The sequence below is a fragment of the Engraulis encrasicolus genome, chromosome 11 (assembly GCF_034702125.1).
Source record: "Engraulis encrasicolus isolate BLACKSEA-1 chromosome 11, IST_EnEncr_1.0, whole genome shotgun sequence".
NCBI classification, from domain to species: Eukaryota; Metazoa; Chordata; class Actinopteri; order Clupeiformes; family Engraulidae; genus Engraulis; species Engraulis encrasicolus.
The window spans coordinates 27,146,613-27,159,112 of record NC_085867.1 but is presented as its reverse complement, the minus strand read 5'-3'; the positions used below and the strand labels follow the sequence as shown (position 1 = coordinate 27,159,112).

At 44.8% G+C, this 12,500-nt stretch overlaps 1 protein-coding gene across 1 annotated transcript in view; it reads left to right on the top strand.

Annotated features, from left to right (window-relative positions):
- Positions 1 to 12,500, top strand: part of npr2 (natriuretic peptide receptor 2) — an 84,970-nt gene that overhangs the window by 57,025 nt on the left and 15,445 nt on the right. The window contains exons 15-16 of the mRNA XM_063210317.1: positions 2,690 to 2,858; positions 9,985 to 10,131. Of these exons, the coding sequence (XP_063066387.1) occupies positions 2,690 to 2,858; positions 9,985 to 10,131 (316 nt within the window). The remainder of the gene's footprint in view (positions 1 to 2,689; positions 2,859 to 9,984; positions 10,132 to 12,500) is intronic.

Here is a 12,500-nt window from a genome sequence, read left to right as displayed (position 1 = left end):
GTCTGTCTGCCTGACTGTCTGTCTGTCGTCCGTCTGCCTTCCTAGTGTATGTCTGTCTGTCTGCCTGCCCGTCTGAGTTTCTGTTTGTCTACTGGACAGTGGAATGGGCCTGGACCTGTGCATGCTTCCCAATGTTGACGGCATTAATGCAACCCCAAACCAAATCAATCCCACTACCATTCTTGACTTTTCTTTGTGCTTCTCACCACACTAGCACACATCTTGCATACAGTAGGTTATATACCAGTTATTCTGCTGCACCTAATGAGATAGATACACTGCCAGAGTTCTACCAGAGAGAGTAGAGAGAGAGAGGTTCCATTGGCCCATTGTTCCATTGGCCCATTAGCCTTGGTCTCATTAGCCGCGCTTCAGCGGCCCGGGGCCGCCCGGGGCTCAGGAGAGTGGCCGGCTCGGAGCTGCCGGCCCCGGGCCATTTTTTGCCTGATCGGACTCATAGCCGACCCCAGGCACATTCAGGTACACGCCTTGTTTGTGAAACGTCAGTCGGGCACAGCCCACTTTCGCCCCAAATCACAGAAGGACAACAACAGAACAACGACAAAGAAGGAGAAGAAAATTGAGCAAACTCTGCTGGAGCAGGTCGCCGTTTGGCTCGTAGCCTACGGACAAAGACGACAAGAACTGCAAAGAAAATGGCTTGCCTTCCAAGAACAGTTTTATTACATGGCAAAGTTGTCGATTCAGAAGCTGTATGGGACGCAGCGCATGTTAAGAAGACAAAGACGCATGAAAATACGAGCAGCTCGACAACTGAGAGTGAACAGAAGGAGACGTGCGAACATGCCCAGTTAATCCCCCCAATAGCGCACAGAAGCATGAGCCCCGGACATAGCGAGACATGAATGTGCAGGTAATTGAATAAGTTACCATGTGAAAGGAGACCAAATCCCGGAGACATAGCACCTTCATCAGTTGCTATAGAAAATTATGAGCCCCGGACATAGCGACACCCCCCCCCTCGTTGCGGCGTGCCACCTGTCTATTCATGGTGAATGTGCAGGTAATTGAATAAGTTACCATGTGAAAAGAGACCAAATCCCGGAGACATAGCATCTTCATCAGCTGCTATAGAAAATGATGAGCCAGGGGAATAGCGACTATTTATTAAAGTAGCCACGGAAGTAGCGTAGCCTACAAGTCGTTCAATCTGCATAACATCGGTGTGTGTCCTGCAGGGAATTCTAAGTGTGCGCACTATGGCACATGTCTGCAGAACGTATGCCTATGGTTTAGTATGTCTGCAAAACATGAGACACTAGGGCAGCAGAGTGAGGATGATTTTAAATAGGCCTAAGTCAATAACAGCTGTGCTTTACTGTGTAATAATGTGGCTGCATGGGGGACTTATCGCTAAATTCTGGGCAAATTATTAGTTTGGGGTGTTTGGCTTTCTTATGGCATAATTTCATAAGATGCAACTTTGGCACTTCTGTTTGTGTTTTTAAAGTTATTTAGCCAACATAACTTTTTTTGTTGTTATCAGGGCATCATGGGCACCACTACACTTAAACTTGGGATGTCATAGCTAAGTCATGTCGGCTTTTTTCTGCTTTTAGCCGCCAACTCTTGTGCCATTATCGTGATTTGGCATGCTTTCCACTGGACACCAATAAAAAGTGTCTCACAAATACTCACACATGACATTTATGTCGGCTTATTTAGCTTTTGCGCTATTATCGCCGAAGGTCTGGTAGGCTATATCGCACGTGGGCTATATCGCCCGAGGTTGACCCCGCCTCCGAGCCTCGGCGGTGCTTGCTGGCCCATCGAATTCGACGGGCCAGGGAAAGCGGCCCTTAGCCCCACAACCTGGCCCGGCGGCCATCTTTAGCACCTAGCCCCCTTTTGATGAGATCACCGTCAGCCCCCTTTTGTCCGGGCCAGCCCGGGGCTGGCCCTGCAGTGAGACTAAGGCTATTGTTTCCTGGTTCTATTATGGCCCCCCTTAGGCAGACCTAGGCAGACCTAAGGACTGTTCTATTCATTGTAGGAGCATTATGACACGCCCCTTTAGGCAGACCGGAACCTGGTCGCGTTAGGTGCCCATAGAAACCTATTACATTGGCATATCTCTATATACTTTAAGAATCTCTGGTTCTACTTTTACTGTATACGCCTCTGCCTATTCTCTCCTCCTCAGAGAGATCGTGCACAGGGTGTGTTACGGATTCAGGCCATATCATATACTTCTGACTGAGCAACATGCAGCACTGCGAGGGTCACAGGATCACATTGCATTACATTACACTTGACTGATGCTTTTATCCAAAGTGATGTAGAGTTAAGTACCAGTTACTGTAATATGGATCAATGTGCAGCTAGGTCTATTGTTCAAGGGCACCTCATTCATTCCCGGATGGTATGAGATTCGAACCGGCTATCGTCCGTTTGCATGACCAACTCTCTGACCATTAGGCCTTGACACACTGCACCTGACAGTGCACACATTCACAGTGGAATTACATTACTGTAATCCATGTACCAGACAAAAGCTGTGAACAGTGTAAGAGAGTGGCTTGCAAACTGGTTGACTTCTCCCAATTGTATTACTTATTTTCAAGGCAAGGTTTCGTTCTTCATGTCGGACCTACTTCAGGCCTCTCACACCATAAAATGGTGAAAGGCAAATAATCTGTAATCCCTCTCCCTCTCCCTCTCCTCGTAGAGATCGTGCAGAAGGTGCGTAACGGGCTCAGGCCGTACTTCCGGCCGAGTACGGACAACTCGCGGCACTGCGAGGAGCTGACCATCCTGATGGAGGGCTGCTGGGCAGAGGACCCTGCAGAGAGACCCGACTTCAGCCACATCAAGATCTTCATGATGAAGCTCAACAAGTGAGTACAGTAAGGTCGATCAGATCATACCAAACCCCTTCACTAATCATCTCATATAGAGAGTCTATTGGGAATTGATTACTTGTGAGAGAGGTGAACTTTGAAGAGAGACACGACTTATGCCACATCGAGATCTTCATGATGAAGCTCAACAAGTGAGTACAGTAAGGCAGATCAGATCATACCAAACCCCTTCACCAATCATCTCATATAGAGAGTCTATTGGGAATTGATTACTTGTGAGAGGGGTGAACTTTGAAGAGAGACCCGACTTCAGCCACATCAAGATCTTCATGATGAAGCTCAACAAGTGAGTACAGTAAGGTCGATCGTACCAAACCCCTTCACTAATCATTTTATATAGAGAGTCTATTGGGAATTGATTACTTGTGAGAGGGGTGAACTTCATGATGAAGCTCAACAAGTGAGTACAGTAAGGTCGATCGTACCAAACCCCTTCCAGGGCCGCTGACAGCTCTGTGCTTTTGGGCCCCCTCACCCAACACATGCAATGTAATGAGGACCCAATTCTGGGTCCCTTCTTAGGGTGACCAGACGTCCCGGTTTGACCGGGACAGTCCCGGTTTGGAGTTGTGTGTCCAGGTCCCACGCAAACTTTGTCGGGACACATATTTGTCCCGATTTTGACCACCCGCTACATGTGTATCAGGGTAAATATATGGAAAACATTACATGTTTACCTGCCACAATTAATGGCAGCCAGCGCTTGTATAGAAAGTCTGAAGGAGTCAGGTGCAATTTGTCATTTCGACCTCTAAAATTGCTTAGAATGCAGGAAACTGCATCTAAAAAAATACAATTTTTCCTTGGGGAGGACCCCCAGACCTGCCCGCCAAATATTGTCACGCACGAAGTGTCCCGGTTTTAGACTACAAAAATCTGGTCACCCTATCCCTTCTCTACCTGGGCCCGGGGCAAGAGACCATTTTGTCCCCCCTGTCTGCATCCCTTCCCCTGCACTAATCATTTCATATAGAGCAGGGATTCTTAACCATAGGGCCGCGCCCCAAAGTTGGGCCGCGCTCACAACCTTGAGGGCCGCAGTCAACTTTCAGTTTCGCACCATTGGGCCGCTTTGGCCGTGGGCCCGCTTATCAAATAGACTACTAGTGTGCATCTTTTCCCTCAAACGCAACTCTGTCATGACGCAATGACCACACCCCGCGTTTTTGTTGTTGGGGGAATTTCATTAAGAACACAGCACAGCCTGTGGTGGTAACACCCTTTGCAGTGGGCTAGCTAGCCTATTTGAAAAAAGAGAAATTACCAACCCGTTACAGTTCCAAGCTGATTTGGCGACATCTTCTGTGTCCTACTATCCTCACATTTTAGTAGTTAGAAATAGGTGTTCAACGGTTAGGCTACTCAAAATAATTCTTTGCGTGATACTGAAAAGTTTTCCGTCCGGCTCTGGAATTTCTGTTGTTCCCGCGCTGCATTTCCACTTGTATAAAAAAGCGTCTTCATTTTAAGATCAGCAGATTCATTACAAAGCGCAAGTCAAGAGCTGCCATGCAATCTTTGAGCTGTCAGAGAGTCATTCAAATGTGTGAATGACTCAGAGTCACAGACCTGTATTAACCAGGTTAATACAGGTCTGTGCTCAGAGTTGCTAAACTGTGAGTGAATATGATGAGTGAGATTAAATGATTTTAACATTAGCATTAATTAATATAGGGCTATTCCTTGTGGAAAAAATACTTAAATAATCACCTATTAATTTATAATTTATATCGCTATTACACACCTATATTATATCATCATAATATAATATAATTTAATATAATATAATATAATTTAATATAATATAATATAGCTTAATATAATGTAATATAATAATACATACATGAATATGGGCTACGGGACACTGTGCACTGGAAAAAATGGGCCTTGACGTCAAAAAAAAGGTTAAGAATCCCTGATATAGAGAGTCTATTGAGAATTGATTACTTGTGGGAGGGGTGACCACTGTTGAAGTTTGAAGAGAGGCACGACTTCAGCCAGATCAAGATCTTGGTGAAGCTGAACAAGTGAGTAGGCCTGTCTGGCTGGTAATGGGGAAATTCAAGATGGAAGCTGCAAGGTTCATGAACGTTCATGAAAGTCCTTGAGCATGAGCCTTCAGCAATACATGTGCAGATTTGAGGCAGTGCAAGCGGATCAAGGACGAATATTCTGAAAGCATTGCACGCAACTAACAGCTAACAATGTGTTTTGCCAAGTGGGTGAGAGTGAACCTGAAGATGCACTTGGCGAATCGCATTGTTCAGTATCAGTGTGCTGCATTTTCTGAATATTCATCCTTGGACATGTCCTAGTATTCAGTGTATAGTCATATTTCAAGTAATTCAGTATTCGAACGAATGAATATGTGCACACACCACCAAGTTGGGCAGGTGCAGCACATTTTTTTCCATTTGACATTTTATTTGAAAAAAAAAAAAAAAAACTCCCGCACACTGACCATTTAGCTGTTTTTCTTTAATGAACAACGTTTCGGTCCTGACTCCTGATGAAGGTCTAGGACCAAAACGCCGTTCATTGAAGAAAAACGAAATGGTCAGTGTGCGGGACTTTTTTCAAATAGTTTGCTGAGCGACCCACGGGCCATCTCCGACGCACCTACCAGCTGAGGTGTGCGGAAAAAAAAATCCAAATGTAATAAATTTGACATTTAGCATTTTTAAATATTGAATTTTATATACAGTCAATACTAGGGTGACCAGATTTGGGTTTGTGAAAAGGAGGACACTTTTTTTTTTTTGGGTGGGGGGGGGGGGGGGGGTTCATCGGTGTATCTGTGTATCTACAGGTATGAAAGTATATGGGTATGAGGTATGATAGTAGGCCTATAAAGTATCAACACATCCAAAATGGTCATTTGTTTAAAAAGCCACTCAAACTTTTTGGCATGCACATTCATTTGTCTACCATAAATGACAATTAAAATCTCTTCAGTTACGCCTATAGGCCTATCACATAATTTGTGTGATCATATGATGCAGAGCAGAGTGTGCCTTTGTTACAATCCTAGATAGTAGGCCTAACACCTATATTGGAGTAGCTTAACAGCATAACAATGCAGCTCAGTTTCATAGGCCTATTCTAATTTCTGCATTAGGTTTTTAAATATAGATCCACCATCATGTAGGCCCATCTCAGCCATTCCCCACACAGACGAACAGCATTAGGCTAAATATAAAAAAACATTTGTGGTTTTCAACTGAATTGATAATGAAGTTCTATTAGGCTACATTTTAGGCTTAATATGAATAAGACACCTCACAATTTACCCCTCCACTGTCATCCATTAGGCATATTTAGCTAGGCTATTTGTAGTGGCATGGTGCTCAGAGATTAGCAATGGGCACTGCAGCCATTAAGAGAGGAACTGGAGTTTTACCTACCATTAATAAGTTAACCCATACAGCGTTATCAATAACTGCAAAGGCAATAGACAGAAGAAGAAGCTTAATTTCTTAACTCAGGAATGAGTCCTTCTAGCTCCGAGAAATTGCGTTTGCAAATAATTTGAAAATGTCAGATCATGAAAGAATTTTTAGGCTAAGTCTTGTGACAAGGTGTAACAAAACTTGTACCTCCCTAAATGATGGATTTGGTGGTGTTACTAGGCTTACTCCTGTGTTAGATTACCTTCATACCTGGCTTCACACGCGGGATTTTTTTTTCAACTCCACCGCGAACGTGCATTTGCGTTTCGACATTGCAGTCCGTAGAACCGGCGGACAGGCGCTTTCGTTTGTAAACATGGGGCGCACTGGCTAGTCCCCTAGGCTACTTCTTTCGGACACATGGTGCGAAGTGGCTAGATTTGATGAGAAGGGCGTGACAAATTTGTGAACGGTAGAGAGAAACCTGGAGTGGAGTCAAATGGAACGGAGTGAAAATTACAGTGCAGATGAATTAGGTCTATATTTCAGGCAGTCCAACAAAATCCCGGATATTTCTGAAATTCCCCCCGGACATTTTTTTAGGTCTCAAAAGTAGGACATGTCCGGGGAAAACCGGACGTCTGGTCACCCTAGATTGGAATCAAGCCTTATGAATTTTTTAGGTACATGCTAGCGCAGTATGTTCTGCGCACATGATACATCTTTACAAAAGATGTAGCTCACAGTTTGTCAATGCAGCACGGCATACAAGCCACACGCAATCTTCCTCATTCTCATGCAAATTGTGGGTTGTGGAGAGTCTTTACTGTAGTACTGATTGACCCCTAACCTTAGTTCATGCCCCCCTCTCGTGTTCGTTGAAGTGCTTTTTGTGTGTGTGTACATAGCTGACAGTTGGCTTTGACAACCGTGTATGCATAAGCACTTTCTGTGTATGTTTTAGCTGACAGTCAGCTGTGACAACGCTGATAGAGATGAGAGTGTATAGCACTGAATGAGAGATGGGGCAGCCGTGACCTAATATTTCAGGAGATGGGCTTTAGATCAGAGAGTTATAGGTTCAAATCCACTTCCACTCCCTACCTCACTCAATGGTTGAGGTGCCCTTGAGCAAGGCACCTAATTGCACACTGTTCCAGGGACTGTAACCAATACCCTGTACTTAAAGTAATGGTAAGTTGCTTTGGGATGAAAGCGTCAGCTAAGTGTAATGTGATGTAAAAGGCTGTGTGTGTGTGGCAGTGGTACTGCGTCTCCCGACTGGAGGGACAGTGCCTGTCAGGCACACCTGATACTCGGTGAAGTGGCACCATGTGTATGTGCTGATTGGCTCATTTCCTGCCTGGGGATTGTTGGATTGGATTATGGTTCACATTGTAACATGGAGGTCCTGTGGAGATCTGAGGGGTTGATTGAGAGGTTTACGTATCGCCTGCGTCTGTCAGTGAAATGGTTGGATCTGGATTGGCCTCTCTCTCTCTCTCTCTCTCTCTCTCTCTCTCTCTCTCTCTCTCTCTCTCTCTCTCTCTCTCTCTCTCTCTGTCTGTCTGTATTTCTATCTCCCCTCCTTTTCTGTCTTTCATATCCTTTTCTGTGGATGTTTAATACTACGTATGTATAGCCTCATGGTTGCCGTTGCTTTGCTTTATAAGGCAGCCCTGGAGTGTGTTGCTGCCATAGAGCACTACCTTGTACCAACTCCCAGTATCCACTCCCAGTGTAAACTTTCAATACCCAGTTCCCACTACCCACTCATAGTGTTGTCCCATATCCCAGTACTCAGTACCCAGTGCCTACTCCCAGCACTTCCAGTGTTGTCACAGTACTCCCAGTACCCACTATTGGCTCTGAACCTTTTCGTCCTGTATGTCTAATGGTGGCCGACGGCCAGGCATCCATCTGTCACCAGAAGCCACTTCCCTGATGAGGAAAAATGAGGGAAGATGGGGAGGGTGAGGGTGGAGGAGGACACGACACTTTAGAAGCAGCACTATGTGCTCTGCATCATCATCCATCTGTCACAGAGCACTCCCACCTGTACGGAACACTCCCACCCGCACTCTCACTCCCACCCCCATGGAACACTCCCACCCCCATGGAAAACTCCCACCCTCACTCTCACACCCACCTCTACGGAACACTCCCACCCCCTCTCTCACTCCCACCTCTACGGAACACTCCCACTCGCACTCTCACTCCGACCCTCACGGAACACTCCCATCCCGACTCCCAAAGCCCCCCACATGCTCACCCCCCACTCCCATTTCTCCCTTCTAGCCCTAGCCTGGCTCTCGCGAGACCCCGAGTGCTTCGTGCATCTTCGTTACACTTCGTGAGCTCGCACAATCCATCTGCGCGAGAGTCAGGTTATTCTAGCCCTACTCTACTCCCGAAGCCCCACTTCATCCACACACACTCCCACCCCCTCAAGCCCACATCCTCCCCCTTCTCTCTCTCTCTCTTTACCCCCCTCCCCCACCTCACTCCCCCGTGTCCACCCATACTCCCACTCTCCACCCCCTTACCCAGTGCTGAGTTTGAATGGTGACTAGTCAATGACTCAGATGTAAGCATTTTTCACAAGGTCAGATTCAAAGCGCAGATAATTGTGAATGTTTCCAGAATATTACAGGGTTTTTTTTCTAGAAATCTGTGCTCGGAATCCTGTTCTCTGAGCATGTAGGATGTTGACTGGCTGACCGTACCGTAGGAAGATCTGACATTCCGCAGTTCCAGTGTACACTGGTGACTCATTCACACTGCTGAAGCTAAAATAAGAGAGCATTTTTTTCTCCCTGTGGTGAAGATATTTTCCATTATTTCCTGACCTCTGTGCATAAATGAATAGTTAAAATTCTGCAAATCTGAGGTGTTAACATAGACAAAAACCTTCATCAAAGCTGAATGAATGAAGAGCTAGGAATTATGACAATGTATGTGTTCAGAGTATATGGTTGTATAATTTCATTGTTTTTTTAATGAAGGTTGTACAACCCTATAGACATTAAAAGCAGGAAAAAAATGTGGCATGTGTTAAGATATATTGTGTTAAGAAATATTTGAGGGGTAAGTATAAGTATTCTCTGGGAGTGGAAAGCATCAAGTGTTTTATTGAGTAATTATGAGATGGTGATTTGTGTATTGCAGAGCTCAACTCTTTTCAACACCTTATGAACTACATTAGCTACTCATAGTCAGAGTATGCACTTACGACAAGCTGGTGATGTAGTTCTGCAGAGAGAAGCACATACAGCTTTGTACTTGGTCATCTACCTGACTGTGCTACACAATGCTGACAGTAAAAGTCTTAAAGAGATAAAATTTCTGGAAATAAGCTCGTTTTACATCTCCCCTTGTATAATTGAGTTTTACAGTACCTTTCTCCTTTTTCTTCCATTCTTCCAGCCGTCTGGTGACTTCTAGTTCCAAGCTAACAAATATCATTGAATTGTATGGGACCAGCTAGCTGCTGCCTAGTCCCATACGATTCAATTATATATGCTAGCTTTTGCGTTGCCAAACTCAGAGGACGGTTGGTAGAACTCAATATATTTTACTCAAGGTAAAACTCAATAATTTAACTCAAAGGTAGGTGTAAAACAAGCTTATTTCCAGAAATAGTGGAGTATTATTTTAAGTCTTGAGTCTTCTCCGAGTGTGCTCATGATGGCCGTGTGGTTGGTGTGTTTCAGAGAGGGGAGCACGAGTATCCTGAACAACCTGCTGTCCAGAATGGAGCAGTACGCCAACAACCTGGAAAACCTGGTGGAGGAGCGGACACAGGCCTATCTGGAGGAGAAACGGAAAGCGGAGAACCTCCTCTATCAAATCCTGCCACAGTAAGATCCAACTCTATCAAATCCATTCATACAGCGTTTTCACACCTGGTCCCTTTCAGCTGCCCAACTCAGAGTAGTGACTCAGCATTTTTGCCGCATATGTGAACGCTCCAGAGCGTACCCAGACCCCTCGGAAGCAAACTTTACTGAGACCTTGGTTGACGTGGTCTCAGTTCGGTTCGTTTATGAGTTCTGACAAGTTACAATTGTGACTGGGTGTAATCAGTTAAGGAGGGCTCTAGGATCGGGTGTGATAAAAAAGAAGAGTGACACACCATAAAAGCCAACCAGGGCCAGAAAGATCAGCCAGTTCTTTTTGTAATACACTCACAATATGAACAAAAACGGAACTCAGTCCTCAGAACTCGGTTCGCTTTTTGGTCCACTTAAAGTGGACTGAGTTTGGTTCAGGGGATCAGGTGTGAAAACCCTAATAGCAAAATCCACCTCTATCAAATCCATTCATAGAAAGTTCCTTGCCTCATCTGACCTCACCTATCCTCCCTTTATCAGACTCTTTCAATAAGAACCTCATCTTTTCTTAGGCCCTCCAATAGTAGAACCTCTTCTATTAGATCCACCCACAATAATAACATCTATGAGATCCATCTACAGTAAGAACTGTAAGAAGTCCCCCTCTGTAACCATTCATATTAACCCCTTCGTGCAGAATATTATATTCTCACTGTCACCAAAATTGTAACAACCAAGTCTTAATCTGTTACCTAGGGCTCTTGGTAATATCACAGCAATGTTGTTATGATATAGTTGAGTCTTTTCACTAATGGGTAAACAGGCCGGACAGAGGGCCCATCTGCACAAAGAGGCTCTCTCCAAAAACCCGCTCCTCCTGTGTAAGAATGATTCATAGTAAGAACCTTTCTATTAGGGGTGTAAATAATAATCGAAATGTATCGATATATCTCGATATAATCTGATGATTGAATCGAATCACATCGTATCGTGGGGCATTCTTAAGTATCTAAAATAATCGAATCGCTGCCCCTGCCCAATGCCCTAGCTCCATAAAATAATTGAACTGGAAAAGTAATTGGAAAAAAGTCGGATTAAATCGTATCGTATCGTATCGACAATAATTGTATCGCATAGCATCGAATAATAAGATATCGATATTGAATTGCATCACCATGGACCCCTATTTTCTATCAGATGTTTCAGCAATAACTCCTTTTCTCTCCGATTTTAAACCACAGTCAGGCCCTCCCCATCTCAAGGTCGAGAACCTCCATACCCGCCGCCGGGCCAGACTTGACTCAGCCTGCCCCCCCCACATTCCCAAATAGTTTCCCATCATTGGTACACAGAGCTAAGTCCTCTTCCATTCCACCACATACTGTTTTTCATTTTGATGCAGCTTCCCATCATTCTTAAAGCTGAGACGTTTTTCACCATTTACGGCTGTCTTTTTTTTCCATTACAATTTATTATAAACCACAGATTCTCTTATTTTCAGTTTCAATGCACACTTGCATTCTACAGAGGGCAGAAATCGCCTTATTCAGCTTTCACGTTCCCCTCCAATTCAATGCGAGCTTCTTCGGTTGAAAAAAATATATAATTGATATAATTCAGTTCAATTTTGCCTTTGAAAAGGCCGAGGCGAGATGAGGAAGGATGACAAGAGGATTCATTACCAAGGCAGGATGTAGTGCGTTCTAATTTGGAGCTGTGTGACTGCACATAAATGATACTGGACAAGAAAATGTCCCCTATCTGTTGTTCATTTGGCTGCCCATTGTCTGCCCACATGATTGGACAGTGGAATGGGCCTGGGCCTGGACCTGCGTGTGTGTGTGTGTGTGTGTGTGTGTGTGTGTGTGTGTGTGTGTGTGTGTGTGTGTGTGTGTGTGTGTGTGTGTGTGTGTGTGTGTGTGTGTGTGTGTGTGTGTGTGTGTGCGTGCGTGCGTGCGTGCGTGCGTGCGCGCGTGCGCGTGAGTGCGTGTTCCCACATGAACAGGACGGTGAAATGGGCCTGGGAGGCAGAGGACATGATGGCTCCCATACGAATGTAACAGAGATTGTGTTGTGTTGTTCACTGTTCTTTTTCTTCTGAAGAAATAAGACACAAATACTACCCTGCTGAGGACGGCCTGCTGCAACCCTCCATAGCGTTGGCACTTACATCTCCAAAACGAAATGAAAGTGGCCGGCGTCTCATTCCCATCACTACCTAGTGCATTATTTCCACTGCCACTACTTCCACCACTACAAGCAATGGCAAATGGAAAAAAACATTGATTGTTCTCTAATATACAGTCAATGGGAAAAACCAAACCTGTTACATGAAGATTACATTGAAGGATAATGCTATCAGTGTTGCAACTGTACACTGTGCCTTACCCTGTTCT